This window comes from Xiphophorus maculatus, chromosome 23, assembly GCF_002775205.1.
Source record: "Xiphophorus maculatus strain JP 163 A chromosome 23, X_maculatus-5.0-male, whole genome shotgun sequence".
Classification (NCBI taxonomy): domain Eukaryota; kingdom Metazoa; phylum Chordata; class Actinopteri; order Cyprinodontiformes; family Poeciliidae; genus Xiphophorus; species Xiphophorus maculatus.
The window spans coordinates 17,555,228-17,576,510 of record NC_036465.1 but is presented as its reverse complement, the minus strand read 5'-3'; the positions used below and the strand labels follow the sequence as shown (position 1 = coordinate 17,576,510).

The following is a 21,283-nucleotide window of genomic DNA, read 5'->3' as shown; positions in this document are numbered from 1 at the left end:
AAGTACAAATCCTAAAAAAAGAAGAAAATGCATTTGTATTCAACACCATTTGGACCAATAGCCCTAAGCAAAATGCAAACAGGTGCCTTCAGATTTTGTTGCTTCAAGCTGCAAATCTTTTGCGGTATCCTACTACCAGCATTGCACAAATGGATAAACATTTCGCCCATGTCCTTGACAAAGTACACTTAATCAGATTGAATTGAGAGTATCTACAACCATGATGCCCTCACCACCATGTTTCAGGATAGGGATGGTGTTCAGGGTGACAGCATTTTGCATCCAAATAAATAAATTTGGTGTTAATCTAACAAAAAGGACTTCCTTATTGTCTGAAGATAAATTTTACGAAAGAGTAATTGAATTATTTTTCACTTGTTTATAAACAATTAAGCATAAAAACATACATATGTTACACAAAGTTCTCCCTCCCAAGTTTCTATTTTTCGGAATAATCGACTGTTTCTATCCGTGCTCCTTTTCAAGTAACACCCAGTCAAGTGAACCGGATATTATTGGAGTCTCAAAGATGGCGCTCCCTCTGTCACGGTGAAACCTTATAAAATAGTGTGTAGGAAAAGGGGAGTTGGTTTGAACTTATCTAAGGACACAAAGTGTGCCTAGATGTTCACGGATAAACGGAATTTGACTGTCTAAGCGGAACAGAGGTCAAACAGAGATGGCTTTGAGGGAAATTAATAGGAGTGTTCGGCTGTTGATGGGCCAAATTCAGCGGTGTGGTTCTGGTGTTGCTTCAAAGCACTCAGGTAAGTAAACAAACGGCGCTGCTGCCATTGAATCGCTGCTGTTACTAACTGGTTAGCTGGTCCTGGTACCAGCTCGGTGTTTGAGTCAGGCTGCAGCTCGGCCCGAGCCCACCCCGAATGTAAACGAAGCCGTCAACCCGACCTTCGTGAACAGGAATCCGCGGAACCTGGAGCAGATGGCCCTGGCTGTGAAGGACCGGGGCTGGAAGACCACCTGGCCTCACCAGCAGTTCTACCACAGGTAGAAAGAGATCTTTGGATCCCCCCTTTTAATAGCTTCGTTGCCAGGATGCTGTTTGAATCTACTTTGCCTAAATATTTCTCCAAATTTTCACGGTAAAATACTAATGTATTTTAATTTAAAAACAATCTCAAGCGACTTTTGTCACCTCTCAGGAGCTGAAAAAAAAAATAAAGGCCTTGAAATGAGACGTGAACTACCTAAATGACATTAGAAGCGATTTTAAAATAAAATATTAGATATTTATATAGAAGATACTTCTTTGTTTAGAGGGAACCATCTCTGAGGGGCTGAAAAGAACAAAAGCCTGAAAACTGAAATGATGAAAACAAAGTTAGGGGATTATTTGAGTTTTAATCTTCCCAAGAATCAAAAGATGGAAGTTATAGGAGCCTAGAAATAGGACTTGTTTTGAAATTGGTCAGTAAGGTGTGTGTTGGACACACCTTATTCCTTACAATTTATGTAAAGGAATCCCCAGCTATAGTATGAAACGACAACAACTAATATTCATAACAGGAAAGAAAATATTCGTCAGTATTTGACTTGCTGATCGTGAGAAAGTTAGGCAATTTTGATTCCTGACCGGTGATATTATTATTAATACATTAATTATCCATGTAATTAAAACAACGTATGAAATATATTGAAACAAAAAGGTATGTACCCTTAAAAAAATATATATAAACATTTATGTAAGCTTGCATAGCATGTTTGTGTTCATACCATTCATATTAGGACATTTATGGGTTTTATCCACTCACTGGGGACTCAAGTGTAATATTAATTTTTTATTCCCCCTCATTTAGCTGAACTGTTTATTTTCCAGGTGAAGGATTATATATTTTCTTCATGTGTGGATTAGAAACACCCGTAATAAAAGTAAACTTGTGTACCCAAATTCATTTTTTTCAATGAACAAAGTATGTTTTTTCATCTTGAGAGAATAACATGTTAAATAAAAAATAAATCTTTACACCATCTACTTCTGTTTTGTTCATCTTTTCAGGTTGATGTTTTCTCGCAGTCAACATCACGTCACAGCAGAAGTGTTCTCCTACACTTCACCCGTCCCAGTGCTGACCTGTTCGACCAAAGAGTGGGCCGTGAAGAAGGAGCTGGCCTCCACAAACTGCGTGGCGGCGTGTCAGGCTGTGGGCGAGGTGCTGGCGCATCGATGCCAGCAGGCAGGCATCATGAGGATGGTGTACCGGGCCATTCCCTGGACGTACCGATCCGAGGGAGTGAGTATTGGTTGCAGAATCCGATGGATTACTTTGCGTTGAAGGCCTCATATTTCGTTTTGTCTACTAACTACTTTCACTGACACTGATTCTAATTGAAAATAGACAGGTCAAACTTTCAGATCCTAAGTAGCTATCCATATTTTCTAGGAATAAGATTACAACTTTAAATGACTAAAACTTGAATTTCCCAACTGAGGAGTAATCATTATTTTAGTTTTTCTAATACAAAGGACATTAAATAAATGCAACAGCTTTTAAGTTTTTGTTCTCCAAAATCTTTGTTGAAAAGCTGTTTTGCCATCTAGTGAGTGATGGAATCACTCACTTGCAACCAAAAGACAATTTGTCCAAACTACTTCCTGCTTTCCTTACAATTTCTTTGCACTTTAGAGTCCAGCCTCATCTGTGCCGTGTGAACGAATGTTTTCTACAGCTGGAGAAGTTGTATCAATAAAGCGTAATGGACTCGATTTCAAAACTTTGAAAAAATTTATTTTTTAAAAACAAGTTTGTAGGAAATAAAATCTGTCTGCATGCATTCGTATTCACAACACATGTTCTTAAATTTTCACATGATGACACATGTTCACATTATTTATACTGTATCTAAAAATTTATATTTCAAATTTAAATGAAGATATAATGCGATCTAAAATACAATGACTTAAATGATATTATTGTATATACTAGCTCATCAAATCAGTGTCGGTTGACAGCGTCAACTAATTTGCCTGCAGGTATTTTGAAGGTCCAGCAGGTGTCAGTATTCAGTGAGTTTTTTCAATGTGTCCAAACGTTTCATGACTCCTCATTAACCAATCACTAATTCACACCGTTTCAAAGTAAATGCATATGTTTTATATTTCAATCTCCTTCTTGCAGGTTCAAGCCTTCAGAGCTGCAATGAAGCAGGGAGGAGTCATCCTCAGTGAACCCAGAAGGAAATATGTAGGGACCTAAATTTGAGCATCATTTGTCACATATACAAATGATGTGTATCATCATTTGTATTTGTGATGATATAACACTGTATCTAAAACAAGTCCTGTTATTACTGTACAAATAGTTACATTAGAGAGACTACAGTAAATGACAATATTATGAGAATTTGAATAATAATGTCTTTTACCTGAGATCTTGTGGTTTAATAAAGAGACTAAATGTTTGGAGTGTGATTTCTTTATTTGTCACTCTGAATGTTTTGTAAACAAGAGTGAGGTGGAGAAAGCCAAGAACTTACAACAGACCAGCTTTGGGTGCAACTTAAAGTTACCAATCACGGTACAGTGCAGGGTTGCCTCAGGCAGTGTGAACAGTGTGGGATTATAAAGTGCATGTAAATGCTTTAAATTTGTGCACTTGCAGGTTTAATGAATTAAGCCTTAGCTTGGTTGTACTTAAAGAATAACACCAGCATGAAATAACATTCCACATCAGCATCTGGTGGATAATAAACTGATAAAGTTCATATAAATACACAAAAAAAGAAACCCTGAACAATTTGGTCTTACAGGCTGGTATATAATCACAAAAACATGCACCCAGATCACCAGCAATTATATATGGATATCTATGTATTGTAAATAAGCACAATCTCTGGAAGTCACATTGATGAAGCCAAGTGAGACACTGTAGGAAAAATACAAGATGGGACAATTTCCTCATAGTAAAACCATAAAAACACCAGCAAATATGTCATTCTCAGGTTGAAGGCACTCATGCAGTCCTGGTATACACATTAGAATAAAAAATAAAATGGTCTACAATTGTTCCGTACATTAGCTTTTCATTTAAATATATTCACTGGCATGTAGAAAAACAGTTTGGCAATCAGGCATGCGCCATAAAACTGGCCTTTTAACGTGGTCCGTAATGCACAGCTTAGATACAGTAAAATCTTTCCATCAGAGATGAAGAAATATCTTTTGGAAAGAAAAAGATGTGAACACGTGGCAGTTTGAAACCTGGTGTTTGCCAGAGAACGAGAGATTACAGGTATTGCATAGAGCTCTCTGGAGTGTTGAAGGGAGAGCGCCATTAGGGCAGAAGGAGGCTCTAGTGAGTCATAATGACAGCATTTTATAACCGTAATGCCACTTAGACAGTGACATCATCTTTATGAAATCCTGCCTGCCACAGGTACAGCAATACTGCAGAGAGAACCTCATCAAAACAAACCAGGTATTAGTAGGAGCTCAGATGTGCAATGAAGGGCTGGTGAAACATAAATTACAGCTTCAACAGAACTTCCTTGGCATGTTTCCTGGGTTCATCACTTTTGGGATTTCCTTTATTGATCCCTGTCCCTCTTGTGCGCTCCTGATAGTCCCCCTCCTTGGTCGCTTTAGTCCTTGCTCTGACCGCTGTCTGGCAGGGAGCGCGGCTCTGGTGACACATCAACGCATGCTCTTTGGTGTGTGAGCCCCCGTCGGCCGTGGCTGCGCCTCCGCTGCTTCGGAGAGCGTCTCGGACTGCCAGGAAGCTTTGGACAGAATAAACAGCTTGTTGTGAACGTCTAGTGGCTCAAACCTATGGAGGCCATTGTACTAAAAGAAAAAAATATATACTGAAGTCTTTCAATTATATAAAAATATGGAAATGCTCTATTTGGACATTTTCAAATTACATATTAATGATCAGAAGGCAGAAACGTTTAATGTTTTATAAGCTAATCCTGCTTTAAACTTCACCACAATTTCATCCCTGACCTCTCTGTTGTGTTTGTTAATCTTCATGATCACTAATATTCTCCAACAACTTCTGAATACTTCATAGAACAGATTCATCTATGATGAAATTTAATTACACAAAGACTATTTACTATTTTCAAGGTAATGGGTTGCACTGGATTTCATTTAGGGGTATTGGAGGAAAGGAGCCCTTTTACTTACAAAAAATAAAAACTGTGTATTTTCTTTCCCCTTTTGGAATGATAAGATATTTTGTGTTGGTCTATTTAAATACAGTAGTTCCTAATATATAGTGGTGCGATTTTCAAGTGAAATTTTTTTTCCAAATTCAAAATATTTATATCAGACGAGCTCTGGTAACTATGAGGAACACAGTAATATTCAGTCACACTATTTTTGGGGGCATTTCTCTGAAGAGGAATCACAGGAAAGCTCTCACCCAGAATAATTTCACCAAGTTACATTTCCACAGCTGATGCTGAAAGTTCTTACTTCCGTTTCTGAATTTAAAACAGAAACGTGTCTCTAATTAAATATTAAAACAACTTTCCTTTTGCCATCTTCTTTGCTGCTGTGTGTTGGGGAAGCAGCATCAGAGCCAGCGACTCTAATAGACTAGACAAAATCATCAGGAAAGCTGGCTCTGTACTGGGACTAAGGCTGGAGTCCCTGGAAACTGTGGTGGAGAGGAGGACACTGAAGAAGGTTCTGTCTATTATGGACAATAAACAGCACCCTCTCCACCACATAGTGGACAGACAGCGGAGCACCTTCTCACATAGGCTGCTCCAGCTCTGCTGTCGTGGGGACAGATACAGGAAATCCTTCCTGCCACATGCCATCTCACCGTTCAATAAAAGCTAAATCATTGTTCTGCACTAATCAGTCCAATTTTGCACAACTGCACTGTGGCACACTTACTGTACATATATTTACATATACATAATGTATCTGCATTTTTTGAATCTTTGCAAGGACCGCTCTAAGTTGCTTTTTATATTGACAGCATGTTATTTTTTATTTTTATTTTTTATTTTGTCTACAATTGCTACTCAGTGGTGGTTGTTGTGTGTCTTGTCTCTATGCTGTAACTGCGAAGTAATTTCCCTGCTGGGATGAATAAAGTAATTCTATTCTATTCTATTGTTCTTACACAAAGTTCAAGCATTGTAGGTTCTCTTTAACAATAATTTTATATAAGAGACATGATGCCACAACTGAAAATTTACCCGTCAGTAGAAAAACTGCGTCTGTATGTTTGCAGAAAATTCCAACAAAATTTGGCCCAAAAACACTGTATTTTAGGAAATTATTTTACTGAAACTAAACTGTAATCAGGATGAGAATAAGCATCTTGTTTACCGGTTCGTGTCCATTATCCATGTCATCTAGTTCGCTTATGGACTGCATGAGGGAGAAGAGGTTCATCCTGCCACTGCGGTTCACACTTGGAACAACCTTTGGAATAAAGAGACGTAGTAAACCATCGATGTCTGCAGCTGCGCCGTAAGTGAAAAACCCTAATCGGCTCACCTTGTCTGGTTCGTTTATGGTGATAATGGGACTTGCTCCTTCCTGCCTGGGAAGCTGGAGGTTGTCAGATTGTGGACTTGGTTCTTCAAACACCTGAATGTGTTTGAGAATCAAAAGAGATCAACCAGTCGGTTTTAAAATGCTGAATATTTTTTTTTATAAATTATAAAATTACCTCTTGTTCTTCCTCTGAATTATTTTTCTCATCTGGGCTGAATGAATCTTTTTCATATAGACTATCTACATCATCCTCCTCGTCTTCATCTTCATCCTCATCGTCCTCATCATTGTCCTCCCCTCCTGATTTGTCGACCTGCTCTCCCTTGTCCTTTCGGACTGACTTCTGTCTTGGCTTCCAGAGAGCGCTGTGACGCTGCTGGCTGCAAAGATGAACACATCACAGCTCCTCACTTTCATTAAATCAGAATGGACAAATATTTATATCAGCCCCTCTTTTGATAGAACATGGCGTCTCATACAGCGTCGGATCCCACCTTGCGCTGAGGATACCGCTGTAGGTCTGCAGCTGCTTCAGAAAACCGTCATTGGGCTTGACGATGGACCGCCGATCCCTAACGTAAGAAAGCGCCTCATCCAGAGACCAGTGCTGCTGCTTCATGGCGTAGGCGATCACCGTGGATGCAGAACGAGACACTCCCATCTTACAGTGCACCAACACCGCCTGCCCGCTCTTCCTGTGACACACAGAGGAGGGACAATCAATCACGAGGCTGAGAGTGCTGCAGAAACTGAGGCATAAATACAATACAACACGTTCCGAAGAGAGATGCTGCTTACAGGGGGAAACCTCTGACGAGTCTGCTAAAGTGAACTCAGAGTTTCAAAAATCAGACACTCTAAAATTGAATAAACCTAAAAAAAAAATAGAGAAGTTGTCATTGTCTCTTTTAGTGTTGATGCCTGTTATGACAACAAATTTTACTGAACAATAAAATAGCTCAGAAATTATTGGGAAAAACAATGATGCCACTTTCTGGAACTGGAAGATATTTAAATCTTGAAAATAAAACACAGCAACCAAAATCAATAAATTAAACAAAAATTAAAAGCACACACAGTATAAACAATAAATAAAATGGACTATGATCTCTAAACAAAATCACCCTACAATTTTGTTTTCTAATTTCTATCAGTATGGAAATTATTGAGCTCATTTTATTTTATCAGATGATTAACTGATTAATTGCGACAGACTTACTGATGTGTCAGTCAGGTGAAATTTCAGGTCAAACTACAGAGAGTTCTGTTCATTTCAAATTGCAGAGGTGGCCTAGATAAAACAAATTAACTTCATACCATCAACGTACTTATGTCAAAGTTTGTCTCAGAGATTATCTACTTGTGCCGAGGGTTCAAACAAACCCAGGACAAAGTCCAAATTGCAACATATCTCACCTAAATGTTATAAGCATCAAACAGGCCGACTTGTCACCTGTTATGGAGCTTCTCAATGAGAATGATCAAAGGGCTTTGGAAATTCATGGAAGTATAAATAATGGCCAGATCTACTGGCTAGCTAGAACATATAATTAGGTTTTGTACTTGCCATTTTAAAGCATTAATAGTTTTTATTTTTTGCTAAATACTGTAGTTGTCTATGGTTTGTATTTTGAGAGAGCACACTTGTATGGGAGATATTTTTCCACCATATTTGTGGCAATAGTCAAACTATCCTAATGACTTATCAGGCTTCAAGACAGCAACAAGCAAGTTAAAAATGTAGCCCAATGTTAAAATATTATAATCTGTTTAAAGATGACAAATTCTGCCTAGTAGTCCTCTCAGACCTACTGTTCACATTTTAGTGTGACTTCCAACTACCTAAAATAACAGCAAAAGGAGAAGTGAAAGTGCATCAACACAGAAGATCACATTTAACAATAATTTATGAGTAGATAAATTAGTTTTCTCACATATTCTTGTCTGCTGGTTAATGTGTTGATTCCAGCTGTTTGTTGAACATATTTTAAAATAAATGTAGTACTAAAATTACTCACACACTTGGCTGTTTGAAATTTTGAATGATTTTCTTTCAACCAATAAGTCTTTCTGAAATTAATGAAACAAGAAAGCAATTTAAAACAGATTACTAGTTTTGAAAACAGTAATTCATTTGCTTTATTGCTATTTAAAAACAAAATCTGCACACTGAAAATGATTCATACCTTTCTAAATTACCAGTCAAATTTCTTTTATTAAATAACAGCAATGCAAGACTGCTCATCTAAGTGTCCTTTCCATCACCCTAATCTTTCAGATTCGAGGTAGGAATTTTCTTCCTTAGTGGTTCTTGGAAAGTACCAGATCATTAAAGCCATATTTCTTCCTCTGAGGGTAAAAGTTTGGGTCAGTTTATTGCAATTTCCAGCAGAACAGTTAACCTAGAGATACAACAAAACTAGAATTGAAATAGAGCTGCCTAACATTAAATAGTTCAGTTGAACAGAACAAAACTCAGCTCAATTGAAAATGCATAGACTGCTTTTGAATGCCAGGATGGTGCTAGCAACTCCAAAATTAAATAAGCTTTACCAATTCTGACAAGAGGAGTGATCAATATTCCCTCCCAGCTTTTTTGCTGATGACAAAAAAAAGCATTTGGTTTTTCTGCAGTTTGCTCGGTGGCATTTATCCAAACGATCGGTTTTACGTGCATTTTCAGAGCAGTCTTGATCCAGAGTGGATTGGAGAAAACATAATGTTTTAAAAAGATTTTAGTTATATAATTATTCCACCCTTAAAAAGTCTAATTTAATGTGTTGCAAATCCTCTCTGATGAGCGCACATATGCTTATGACCAGCAAGGAGTGTGGTGGAAATATTGTGGCAATAGCAAACATCCTCACTATCATGCAGCCCTAACTGTGAACTCTAGATGCTTGTTTTTAAACTGTGCACCCTGGAGAGTTTTATACTGTGTTTGGTGAATGAGCTCTACCTTGCAGAGTTGATGAAGTTGTATGTGTCCGGCCAATGAGAGAGCAGGTCAGTAGCCTCCACATCATACACTCTGATGTTCATGTAAGTGAAGGATTCTGGGAAGAAGTTGTCAATCTCCCTTGTGACATTCAGAATGTAGCCAACGCTGAAAAACAAGCAGAAGCAGATTAGTGACTCAGCGAAACAACATGCATAGCTCTGAGTTATACACATCAATAAACAATCTGACACAGAGACATTTAGACAGATCTGTAGGGATAGTTGGAAGTAAGAACAAACACCAACTTGTTTTTCTGTAGCTCCTCAAAGTTAGCAGCATTCCACTCAGAGCCCTGAAATGACAATAATTTAAAAAAGAAAGTTAGTGAAACAGACAAGAAGGCGGAAAGGGCCTGCAGCGCTGTCTTCCCTATCGCTGTTGACACACAATCTCCCACAAAGGGGAAGTTAAGGTCATGTGACAACATTCTGGCGAAAGCTTATTTCTGTCAGTTTGTTGACTCTGCAGCAGGGAAAGCCCTCTTTATGGTGGTAAGCTTTACTACAACCCAAACACTTACCAGGTAAAGGTAATCAAATATTTTTGAGGGTTTGTCCATCTGAGCCATGGTAACCAAGATCTCATTATCAATGTACTCCTTGTAGATTCTCATATCAAACCCTATCCTGGACTCCAACGCAGTGTGCACCTGCAGAAACAAAAAAAAAAGTGCACATTCATTAATTATTTAACCTCCTGCTGGTCTGAGAACCTGCCGTTTTAGGACCAACTTCTTCGCGATCCTCCTCCCACATGTCTTACCATTTTAGACGTGAGGTTGTCCAGGTCTTCGGTTCTCATGATGTCTCTCAGGTGCTCTTTGATGAGCCTTTCATTGGAAACTCTGTCTACACAGCTTTTCAAACAAGGAAAGAGAAGCTTTAACACACTGTGACATATTTGCATTGAACAACAGGAGCAGAGGACAAACAGTATAACTCATTTCAAATTTACAGCTGCATGGAGAGGTGAAACCTGACAAACTAGAAATCAGTTACAAAGCACAATTACAACTAAACGTTAATCAACTTCTATGCAAATAGATCGGTTCAGATATATTTAAGAACGGTTGCAAATGTAATCATTATTTACTGTATCTGCAGAGTAAGAATTGTTTATAAAGGCCTCTTTGTGCCTAAATGCACTTTCTATTCAGATAAGATCTTTCATGCATGACCTACTTGTTGTGGTGCCGTTTAAAACGGCTGTATTTCAACCTTTAACTAAGTAAATAACATGAGGATAGTTTCCTGTTCCACTTCTGGCTGGAGTGTTTCAGATCATTAATCTAATATAAAATGAAAGTAAAAAAAAAAACAGCCCTCTAACCTCTGTCCATTACTGTCCCTGCGCACTGACTCCAGGTCGTTCATAACCTCCCACTCGTTCAGGCAGAACCGATCGGACTCAATGTGCTGGGCGTAGTGCTGGGCCCACTCTAGGCCACAGCCTGGGATTAAGGCTGCTTTGACTGCCCGCTCGCAGCAGCCATGCAGCACCTGCAGGATTGACCTTAAAGGAGAAGAAACGGGTGGAGAATTTAAACCAGTAGTTCGTGCAAGCAGATAGCTCTAAATACAGATGCTAATCTATAACAAGACTATAGTACAATCTATGACTGCATGGTTGTGCCTGTCCATTACTGTCCCATTGCTGCAAATGCATTCACACCATTAAAGTTTTTCACATTTGGTCAGGTCCAAGCGAGGATTGGGATCCTGGAACTGAACAGCTAATCCTTGGAAGAGCAGGGAAATCGCTCATTGGGCTGCAAGCAATCAAAAAGATTGCAGAAACAATTGCCAAAAGTGGAGCTTAACCAAACTTTAATTTCTTCGAAGAAATGACATACAGTAGATCAAAACTACATTTTTCTTCTCTGGAATGTGGTTGCTTGAGACCAATGTGTTGTTACCACAGACCAACGGTCACTGCAAAGTGTGGAAACACCTCCAAAAGAGGTGTAGTTGGGGTTATAGGTATGCACTTGATGGCTCTTTCCCATATGTTTTTGTTATTCCAGTTTGACTCCGTTTTCTGAGAACTGGCATGAAATAAAAAACACTGAAATGCCTGGGGGTTAAAAATGAAATCTGAGCTCATCCTGGCCTCTCCCTACAACTCCTTGCTATTGTAGTTCTTACTTCTGTTGTATCAGCATGAGAACTCACCACATGGTCTGCATTGAAACTGGTTTAAAATTTCTGGTGTCCTCTGCTGACGTCACACTAAAACCACTGCAAAAAACAAACAAAACAAAACAGATATGAACTCTGATAAACTCCAGTGAATACAGATAAGGAGGAAGAAAAATCTGATAAGAAACAAATAATGGAAAAACGCAGAGTGCTAGAAAGGGCAGAAAGACGTTTTCAGTGCAAATTAGTGACATTTCTGGTGAACAAAGTGAAAAATAAAAATGTAAAGGCAGCAAGAAAGAAGAAAAAAACGACACAGCGAGAGGTGTGATCCGGCCTTATAAGGGGTGAACACGCTGGTGAGACATGGCAACCAATCAAAGAATCTTGTGTGACACTCAGCATGTGATGGTGGATCAGTTAGTACACAGCAGACAGTTCTCACACCATGTGAGCCTGAATGTTTTAGCCCGTTTAACAACCCTCCTCTACAGACATTTGAAAACTTGATGCTTTTAATACAAACGGCAGAACCACTAAAGCTTTCAGCTGCTGAACTCTCCGTGAACACATGAGCTTCATGTTTATGTAAGAGTTTTTGAGAGAGTGAGCATGTGTAGTTTATAGCAAATGAGTCAACTCTATAAATAACATGTCTCTGGAAGGAATCCCAAATACCAGACTGCAGACTGGTTTCACTTCAGATCCTTTAGTCCTACATTGTTAAAATGTCTCTTACCCATCTCCGTCCAGATACACTTGTGTGTCGCTCCATACTGGCAGGACCAAGCCGATAGTACAATGAGTGCTGCAACGAGACACAGTGCAGGTAAGAAATTTGGATTTGACAGGGTTAAAGCAAACTTTGTTAGCCTGTGCACTGCTTGTGGAACAGTACACCAACATCTAAGTTACCCTCACCTCTGTGAGCTGGGGAAATCCATGCCCAGCAGAATGCTCTCCTGTTTGCTTGCCAGCGTGGAGACAACGATCAGATACCTGACTCTGACCGAGCTGACCGACTCCAGCTCCACCGCCTGGGTGACAAGAGGAGTCGGGAAGACAGAGTCACAGGACTAGTCAATGCAGAAAAATAAATATGCTTTCTAGGCAACATGACACCTGTTGGAACCAAAAATATTTATCTGGCTCTACATGGTACAAAGTATCATATGCCGACTTCTCTCCTTGAAAAACTTTGAGATAAGGTAGGAAAACACTGTGCTTAAGGAAAGCATGATGAACCATATCTATCATATCCACAGCGTGAGGCTGTCTGAAACATAGCTAAAAATAATATAGCCATTTTCCACAGTAATAATAAATTAGCATCAGCAATTTTTTTTATCAAAAGCCCAACCTTGTAGCTGGTTTGATGCAAAGAAATAAGCCTAAAAATTGAATTTTTAAGGAGTGATTGTAAGCCAAATTCTTCCCATACTTCAAGTTTTAGGCCCTACTAATTACATATATAATTCTGGAAAAAATGAAGAGACCACTGCACTGAACTCGTTTGAAAACCTCCTGGTTATTCTACCAAATATTGATTTCTGAACTCTTCCAGAGTTAAAATAGCAGTACTGTTGTTTCTAAATTAATATGAACAATGTTTTCTTCACATTATTTGAGGTCTGAAAGCACTGCGTCTTTTTTTAATCATTCTGACCATTTCTTATTTTCTGCAAATAAACACTAAATTTTGCTTTTGCTTGCAATTTCAGAGGCATGTTGTCAGTAGGTCATAGAATAAAAGAACCATGTTCATTTTACTCAAACTTACACCCATAAAGAGTAAAATCAGAGAAACTGATCATTTTAAGTGGTCTTGTAATTTTTCCAGAGCTGTATGTAACATGCATTTCAACACCGGGGCTCACCAGCTTGATGGTGTCTTCCGGTCTGAGCTGTTCAAGCATGGCATGGAGGTGTCTGTGTCGTGTCTCTGACGCGCCACTGCCTTTTTTCACAGGAGAACTCCCGTCGTGGGAAGAAGTGTCATCTTTGAGACCCCGAGTATCGTCATCTTCCAGCAGAAGGACAGCTCCTTTAACGAGAGCAAAGCTCTCTCTGGAAACAGACAGACACAAAGTGTTTAGTTTTATATGACTATGTTCAAACAACCATGTTAGGGTTATTGGAAAATGAGTAGATGTTTACCTTTTCTGAAGTCGTCCTCTTCTTTGGAAGCTTTCATCCTTCAAAGTAAATACATTCAAAAGAAAACCTCATAAGAAAGATGGCAGAGTAATATACAGTCAAATTCAACAAAGTAGAATATATATTTCGACGAGACTCATTTGTCAGATTAAAAGCACCTTTTGAAAATAACCTCTAGGAAGGTATAAAATTGTTTTTTTAAAAATAGCTTGTTGCTTTGTTGTAATATTTTAATTGTAAATGTCATGTTTTCATTAACTGTAAGTGGAAAATCATCATAATTAACAAGAAGAAAGGCTTCAAACATGCATCTGTGTAATTAATCTATATAATGTGTTGACCATGAAATAAATGAGCTTTTCAGTGATATCCTAACTTAGTGAGTGGATCTGTATGTATATTTATTATGCTTGTACACGCTGGAGTCATTTTCAGCCAAGGTTCGTGGATGAATGTACATGTGTGGTAAGCTTTCCCCTCTTTCATTTAATCATGACAAATTCCAAGAATAATACTTTTCTTTTGCAGTTTTTTTAAAATTTCTTCCTTCAATCTCAAAGATTTACAGTATTTGATTTAATTACCTTTAATATGTATGACTAAGGGCAAACAGCTCCTTCCACAAGCTCAGTGTGCAATATATCATACTTTACTGGAGTTTTTCCCCATTTGTCCTGACAGAACTGGTGTAACTGAGTGAGGTTTGTAGGCTGCCTCATTCGCACACACCTTCATTCAGCTCTGCCTACACATTTTCTATTATAGATCAAGGCTTTGTGATGGCCACACCAAAAACTTTTTTTTGTCCTTCACCGGAGCTGTACGACTATAGACATGCAATATGGAATGCTATTAGTGAATACTGCAGTACCAATATAACAATTAAACAATTCAACAGAGTTTACGTCTTTCTGCTTTGGGTTTATAGCGAACATAGATGCAAGATAATGAGCAGCCTAAAAAGATACACAATTAAAAAAGTTTAATATTCCTCTAAAACAAGATTTTACTGAAAAAGTTGCTCTGACCGATTTGGGAACTAAAACAACTTACAGTTTTTTCATGACGCAACCACTTTGCCACCTTCTAAAACCTTTTAATGCTGCATTAAACAAATGAGTCAGCTCTTTGGGATAAACATGCTGGGCACACTGATATTGCCACTCTCCCACATGGGCACACAAGACTTGTTTGTGCCCATGTTTTAACTTCATGAATGATGCTTTTGATACCACCTTAAAATTTCCACTTTATTTGATTTCTTCATGATTCAGTCTATTTTGTGAAGTGTGCCAGTTCATCCTGCAGCTAATTGCCCCATCCATCATGATTCTGCCACCTCTGCACTTCACAGTTGGAGTGATGCTCTCAGGCTTCCAAGCTTCTCTCTAATTCCTCCAAATGTAACAATGGGCATTATGGACAAACACTTTCATTTGGTTTCAACAAACCAAAGGACATGTCTGCAAAAGGTGGTACTTGCATTTGCAAACTGTAATCTGGATTTTAAAAATCTTGCTTTTGGAGTGATGGCCTCTTCCTCATAGAGAGGCCTTTCAGCGCATGCTGGTACAGGACTTATTTCACTGTGGGTAAAGACACTATTGCCAGCTGGGGTTGATTCACACCCCAGCTGGTTGTTTTTCCTTTCTTCTTCCCCCCCACACACAGACCTAACAGGTCTCTCTCTGCACAAAACCTGTTTCCCTGTGAAACTGTAATATGGCAGGACATTTTCAGTCAGTCTATTCTTGTCTGAACAGATTGATGTGGCACCTTAAGGAATCTGGAAACCAGATTTGTGGAGGCCCGTGTCTTTCCTGATTGATTTTGAATTTCCCATGCCGCCTCACAGGGAAATAGTCTGAGTCGTGCCTTTACACACATCCACAGGTCTGCCACAATTAATACAAATGTTGTGAATTAAGTTATCAAAAGCAGACAAAGCCTTCCAAAATTGCTAAAACGAAGCAAATCTTAGTGAGTGTAAACTTTTGACTTTGAAGAAAGTAGAATTCAGTTATTCAGTCAGAATAAAGGGATTTATGAAATAAAAATAATTTCAAATCCTTTTTCAAATCCTATCTGGTAATTTGTATATTTTAAGAACGGAGCCCATTGCAATCAGTGCACAAACATTTTTCTGTCTTTTACAGATACTAATGCAATACATATTTCCATATACTGCATTCTCATTTTTATAGTTAGCCCATATAAAAACATTACACATTGATACACACTGCTTCAAGTGACCTCCCATCATACTTTTCTGATTGAAAACAAACAAATGGCAAACTAATGCTGTTGTAGTTTTTCATCGTGAACATTAAAGAGAAACATGTTACTTATACGTAAACATTGTTAAAATGGAAGCTGGAGGTGGGGCTTAACTAAACAGCCAAATTATAGAAGAAGAAAAAGAAAAAGAAGAAGGAGAAATGTAAAGATGAAACATGTAGCAAGAAAAGAGAAGGGGTGAGAAACGAGAGAAGTAGCAGTAGCACTGGAGAAAACGAGTTTACATGGAAAGAAACATGAGACAGTAACGTTACCTTTTACGCAACTGACAAGTCCAGACAGAGTCAAGAAAAGAAAATTAAAGAGAAGTGGGCAGGAGTCAGGAGACGAACGATGAGGAGGGGTTGAAGAAGACAAAAAAAAAGGAGAAAACAAGTTAAGATAATTGGTGATTAGATTCTGTGACAAAATATGCAAAGAATGAGACTTGGAGTCAGAGTTAAGTCATTTGTGGATTAGTGGGCGATGATAAAGAACAGAACAGTCAGACTTTTTACATTATTTCCATGACTGTGTGACAGAGAGTGAAAGAGAGAAGACAGGGAAAAACAATGGTCAATGATGATGTGTTTACATGATTATGTGCATGTATTTAACAGCTTCAAAAAGCACTCAGACAGAAATAACGCTATTCATTTGCTTCTATTAATGTTTTCTGCGGTAAGATCCATCATCGAAATCAAATCCTTGGTTAATGAATAAACAAAAGGCTCATCATCGTCTAGGCAAACTTTGTGCGGGTATTCACAAAGGGACACATTCAGGGGGTTGTTTTTTCTTTCGTCCCCCCCCACAAACACACACAAAGACCTAACAGGTCTGTGCACAAACAGACGCTCTGATCTACATGCAGATAAAGTAAACAACTGCATATCTGAGAAGATAGTAAACATGGAGATGGGTAGAGACTCACAGGGGAGGTGGAGATGGATGGGATCCTGTGCAAGGTCAACAGAGCCATTGCACAGTACAAGTCTTACTCCGGCGGGCCAGTGGTTTCTGGCAGGCTCAGACAGGTTCTGCAGGTTCCTCAGCCAACAGCAAGCCGTTGGTGCTAGGGCACTTCTTTTTTTTCTGAAATTGCAAGAAGATAATAAGATTAGAATAGATACATTAAGTAACATTCTTGCTCATACACATGCTTTTGTTTACTGTGTTTTTGATGATAATATTACACTATCCAGAGCTTAAAAAGGAAATATATCTTTCTATCTTTCAACATGGCCAAAGGTCTAACCTTATAAGAAATGGCTGAACAAAAATGTCTGGGCAACAACACTTCTGTCGCTGTAAAGAGGAAGCCGCTTTTGAAGAACTGATGTCGAAAAAATCCACAAAGCTGCTCAAGACAAATTAATCTATTGCAAGTAAGATGAGAGCAATTGGAATAACATAGCTTTTTATGTCAATGTCAAATTTATTTATATAGGACATTTCAAACAGCTCATGCTGCACAAAGTGCTTCACAAGTTAGATGCAACTAAGGATAAAATACTTGGCAGTGGTGCAATGAAATACGTAAGAGCAATAACAACAACTAAACAGCCGTACGAAATAACTTTTGGGTCAACATGTACTAAAAGTCAGTAGATAACACGAGTCGTCAGAAGTGATTTCATGCGAGGCGAAAAAATAATCCAGAGTAATTAATGTGGTAAGGCTATGGAACATCATTTTGAAAGATCAGATGATGCAAATTTGCTTTCACATCTCTTACTCTTATAACCTCCTTTCATAATGTGCAGCCAGGAGTATCAGAAATACGCTGAATCTGGGCTGAACCAGATTATCAAATTTCTTTGACACTTGACCTGCGAATTTCTTTGACTAGAACAAAGAAACAAATGAACATGCTATATTGTGTTTGATACGGGCAAGGACTATAAATCCAACAGAAATTCAAGAAATTACGAAATCATTCCCATTTATGCAAAGAGCAGATGTCCTAATGTCTATCTGACATTTTTTAAGCTCAGAAAAAAGTGCAGTAAAGTACATGTTGTTTTTCTGAACTGAAAATGGTGGAAGTTCTTACTAAAAAAATCGGCTTGTCAATATTTTATCTGCAAATCCTCTGTTCAAGGGAAAATTTCCAGACTATGAATTCTGGCTGATTTATCAGACTTTGGAAATGTTGGAGCACTTTTCTACTGTAGAGCTATTTCCCCAATACTACAGGTGTTTGCAGATTCATATATCAAAACTCCTAATTGAGTTTGAAAATAAGGGTTGAATAAGAATTTATATGTTATGAGAAATAAAAACAGCCTGTTTGACAACCCTGATTGTACAAGCAGGGTGTTGGTTCTATGATGCTTTGGGGTTGTGTAACAGTTGTGACAGAAGGAACATTATAAGTTGGCAGAACTGACCTGAGGATGATCTTTCAGGGTTTTCCCAGTGTATTATAAGTCTGGCGGGCCACCAGGCTTTACTTGTGCCCCCACCAGGCTAAACATTGCTTATTTTGTTAAGTCTTTTTTAAAATACTTGCATTTTTAAGACTTAATAGTTGGTGTTCAGGTATTAATCTTCCAATATTTTAACAACACATAATTATCAAGTGATATTTTTAAATTTCCTGTCAACTTTAAACATTTTTTAGCTCAAAAACACGATGGGCGCTGGATGAATGACTGCCCTAGCACCCAAACACCAGGTTTAGCAAGTTTTGTGGGGGAAACCTTGTCTTTACCACAATAAACTCCTACCACAAAACCTATTGTGTAAAATAAAATCCAGAGGCTTCTTTGTGAAACGAGCTTACTTGCCACTTTTCTTTTCACAGTTTTCAAAATATGATTGACAATGCAACCATTTCTAAAAAATGAAAAGGTTTTTAGAAAGAAATGAGGGAAATTTAAAAATAGGTTATTCCTTAAAATATTCTACAAATAGCTTGTCATCTTTTGCACTCTGTTATTTGGGATTCAATTTACCTTTTGCATCAATTGCGGGGGGGTTTAGCTTTGACTCACAAATAGGGATAATCTTGTGAATCTTTACATTTGTGTTGGATTTAAAGCTACCTTCTCTATCAAGAAAAAGTAGTTTCTCTTGTTCAAGAGAATAGCTTCTCTATAGCTTTAGTACTGATTTGTTTGCAGTATTTAAACAAATCAGAATCAGTCAAAATCAGAATTGGCAGGTCAAAGAAAATCAGAAGTTGATATCAGCAAGAAAAAAACCCATTTATGCTCACTGAACCTTTCTGGCTGAGTGTCCAGAAAGGTTTGAAGGCTTTAGGGTCAGCTTTTAAATAAGATAATGAATAGTTTCATCAATTTAGAACTGTACCTTTAGAAAAAACAAATGATTGATATAGTATTGTTAAACATTTGCAATTTTACCAGTTGCTATGAGCCAATAATATTTATGTCTAGTATAATGCACTGCAAATACTGCAGTCCAGTATTTTAATGCGCACACTGAGTACAATAGTGATTGCAATGCAACCAATTCATTTATTTATACCTTTTAAACCATTAGGCAAAATTTCTGAGCTTAAACAAACTCAGTTTATAGTAGCCTAAATATAACATTTTACAAATAAAGGGAAGTAAAAAATGGTTACCTATACATTGATAAGTTTACTTAAAGTAGACTGGATAAGCAGAGGAGTGAGTAATATCGGAGGATGACAATAGCTGGACAGCTATATCAACAGATGACAATAAATACAGAATTTCCTGGCCAGCTTTCCCCGTTATTCATGCAAAGCACAGTGTGTACTGTGGTCTGCTGCCCATCACAGCAGCGGAGCAGCGCATGCAATACGCGGCAGAAATTACGTTGTTTTTTTTAAGCCCCGGCTCTGCTGATAAATATACTAATTTTGTATTGCTGACATTTCGCTGTTTCGTAAATAAACAATTTGATTAACAAGTGCGCTAAAAGTAACTCTGGGATTCGTCACAGCAGCAGAACAAAACACGCAACAAATCAGCAGCGGAATCTGTGAGCCAGCTGCAAGCAGACCGAGCTAAACCAGCCAGGCTTTACTGCTGCCGGGGCTGCACTCTCCAAAGACAGCAGAAATGAGAATCCGTCACTAGAAATAAGTCGATATCCTACCTTCCCAGACTGGGTCCTCCGCTCTAATTTCCTGTTTTGGCGTCTGAGTGAGTCTTCCGTACCCAGAGCTCCTTATTCCGCCCTCTGGTGCTGTCGACAGACCATTTACAGCGGAGCGAGCGGCCGCGGCTCAGACGGGCAGGGCAGGAGGAGGAGGAGGAGGAGGAGGAGGTGGTGGTGACGCCACTCACAGGAAGCCTTTAAAAATAATTAACCCGTTTAACAGTCACTTTACTCACTTTCATAAGATAGACGATTCAGAATGTTGAGTTCAAGTGTTCATGAACAAACTTTCATGTATCTTAATGGCATTTTTTATGATTCAGACATTGGAAGAAAAAAAAAAAGTGTTTTCAAAATGTCTTCCTTGAAAATACAAATCTAACGTGATTTAGATTGTATTTAGCCCAATGAACCATCTTTTACAGCTGCAAATATTTTTGGAGTGTCTCTCTGACTGCTTTGTATCGGTGCTTTGCAATCTGCCAGATTTGATAGCGAGCACCAGTGACGCACATTGGATTTAGGTCAGGAATTTCACCCTCTGCTCAAGACAAACATATCCTCAGCATGATGCTGCCACCATTGTGTTTCATATAGGGAAAAGGCGTGAATGATAAGGAACTTACTAACAGCAAAAGTCCACAAGAATGACTGAGTTTAACAATATAACATTTATATGAACGCAGATGACCCATGTTATTTTATTATTATTATTACAAAAAATAAAATAAAAAGTACAGAATTATTAAAAACATCTAATATGATGGCCTGGAGACCAATTGGAACTAATAAAGAAATCTTCAATATGAAATAATAATAAAAAACATAAACGATCAAACAATCGAAAACATATTTAAACGTAAGAAAGACATAAATATATACTTTTCATTACAACTATCTATAAGTACAAAAATAGCCACTTATGTTTATATAAAACAACGTCATTAACTTACTTGCTGTGATCTACATGTACTGGATATCTATGCCACACATTAAGATAGTTTGATTTCTGTCTGAATATTATGTTTCGGAAATTGTTTCGTTTTCTACTCTCATGAGCTCAAATCCAGCTCGTTTTCCGCCTGACACCGTGTTGAGCTTTGCTTTAAAAGAGTAACAGCGTTTTCTATAATA

General features: G+C 38.2%; 2 protein-coding genes across 2 annotated transcripts; one reads left to right on the top strand and one right to left on the bottom strand.

Moving 5' to 3' along the window:
- The first annotated feature begins 504 nt into the window (after positions 1 to 504).
- On the top strand, positions 505 to 3,420 carry mrpl18 (mitochondrial ribosomal protein L18). The gene is made up of 4 exons (XM_005795292.2): positions 505 to 767; positions 840 to 1,008; positions 2,018 to 2,252; positions 3,138 to 3,420. The coding sequence occupies exons 1-4, from the start codon at positions 680 to 682 to the stop codon at positions 3,213 to 3,215; spliced, it is 570 nt and encodes a 189-aa protein (XP_005795349.1). The 5' UTR covers positions 505 to 679; the 3' UTR covers positions 3,216 to 3,420.
- Positions 3,419 to 20,305, bottom strand: LOC102230957 (protein phosphatase Slingshot homolog 3-like). The gene is made up of 17 exons (XM_005795291.3): positions 20,147 to 20,305; positions 16,986 to 17,146; positions 13,775 to 13,812; positions 13,495 to 13,684; positions 12,539 to 12,654; positions 12,357 to 12,425; positions 11,651 to 11,716; positions 10,809 to 10,991; positions 10,242 to 10,335; positions 10,000 to 10,128; positions 9,725 to 9,771; positions 9,438 to 9,584; positions 6,973 to 7,173; positions 6,654 to 6,858; positions 6,479 to 6,571; positions 6,308 to 6,403; positions 3,419 to 4,737 (listed from the first exon to the last, which is right to left on the bottom strand). The coding sequence occupies exons 2-17, from the start codon at positions 17,031 to 17,033 to the stop codon at positions 4,600 to 4,602; spliced, it is 1,860 nt and encodes a 619-aa protein (XP_005795348.1). The 5' UTR covers positions 17,034 to 17,146; positions 20,147 to 20,305; the 3' UTR covers positions 3,419 to 4,599.
- Positions 20,306 to 21,283: the final 978 nt, after the last annotated feature.

Excerpts from the sequence above, each read along its gene's own strand:
- mrpl18 (XM_005795292.2), top strand. The coding sequence starts at position 680 with ATGGCTTTGAGGGAAATTAATAGGAGTGTTCGGCTGTTGATGGGCCAA. Across the intron at positions 1,009-2,017 it reads CACCAGCAGTTCTACCACAG|GTTGATGTTTTCTCGCAGTC; the intron begins GTAGAAAGAGAT and ends TCATCTTTTCAG. Across the intron at positions 2,253-3,137 it reads GGACGTACCGATCCGAGGGA|GTTCAAGCCTTCAGAGCTGC; the intron begins GTGAGTATTGGT and ends TCCTTCTTGCAG.
- LOC102230957 (XM_005795291.3), bottom strand. The coding sequence starts at position 17,033 with ATGGCTCTGTTGACCTTGCACAGGATCCCATCCATCTCCACCTCCCCT. Across the intron at positions 12,655-13,494 it reads CGGAAGACACCATCAAGCTG|GCGGTGGAGCTGGAGTCGGT; the intron begins GTGAGCCCCGGT and ends CTTGTCACCCAG. Across the intron at positions 10,129-10,241 it reads ACAACCTCACGTCTAAAATG|GTGCACACTGCGTTGGAGTC; the intron begins GTAAGACATGTG and ends TTGTTTCTGCAG.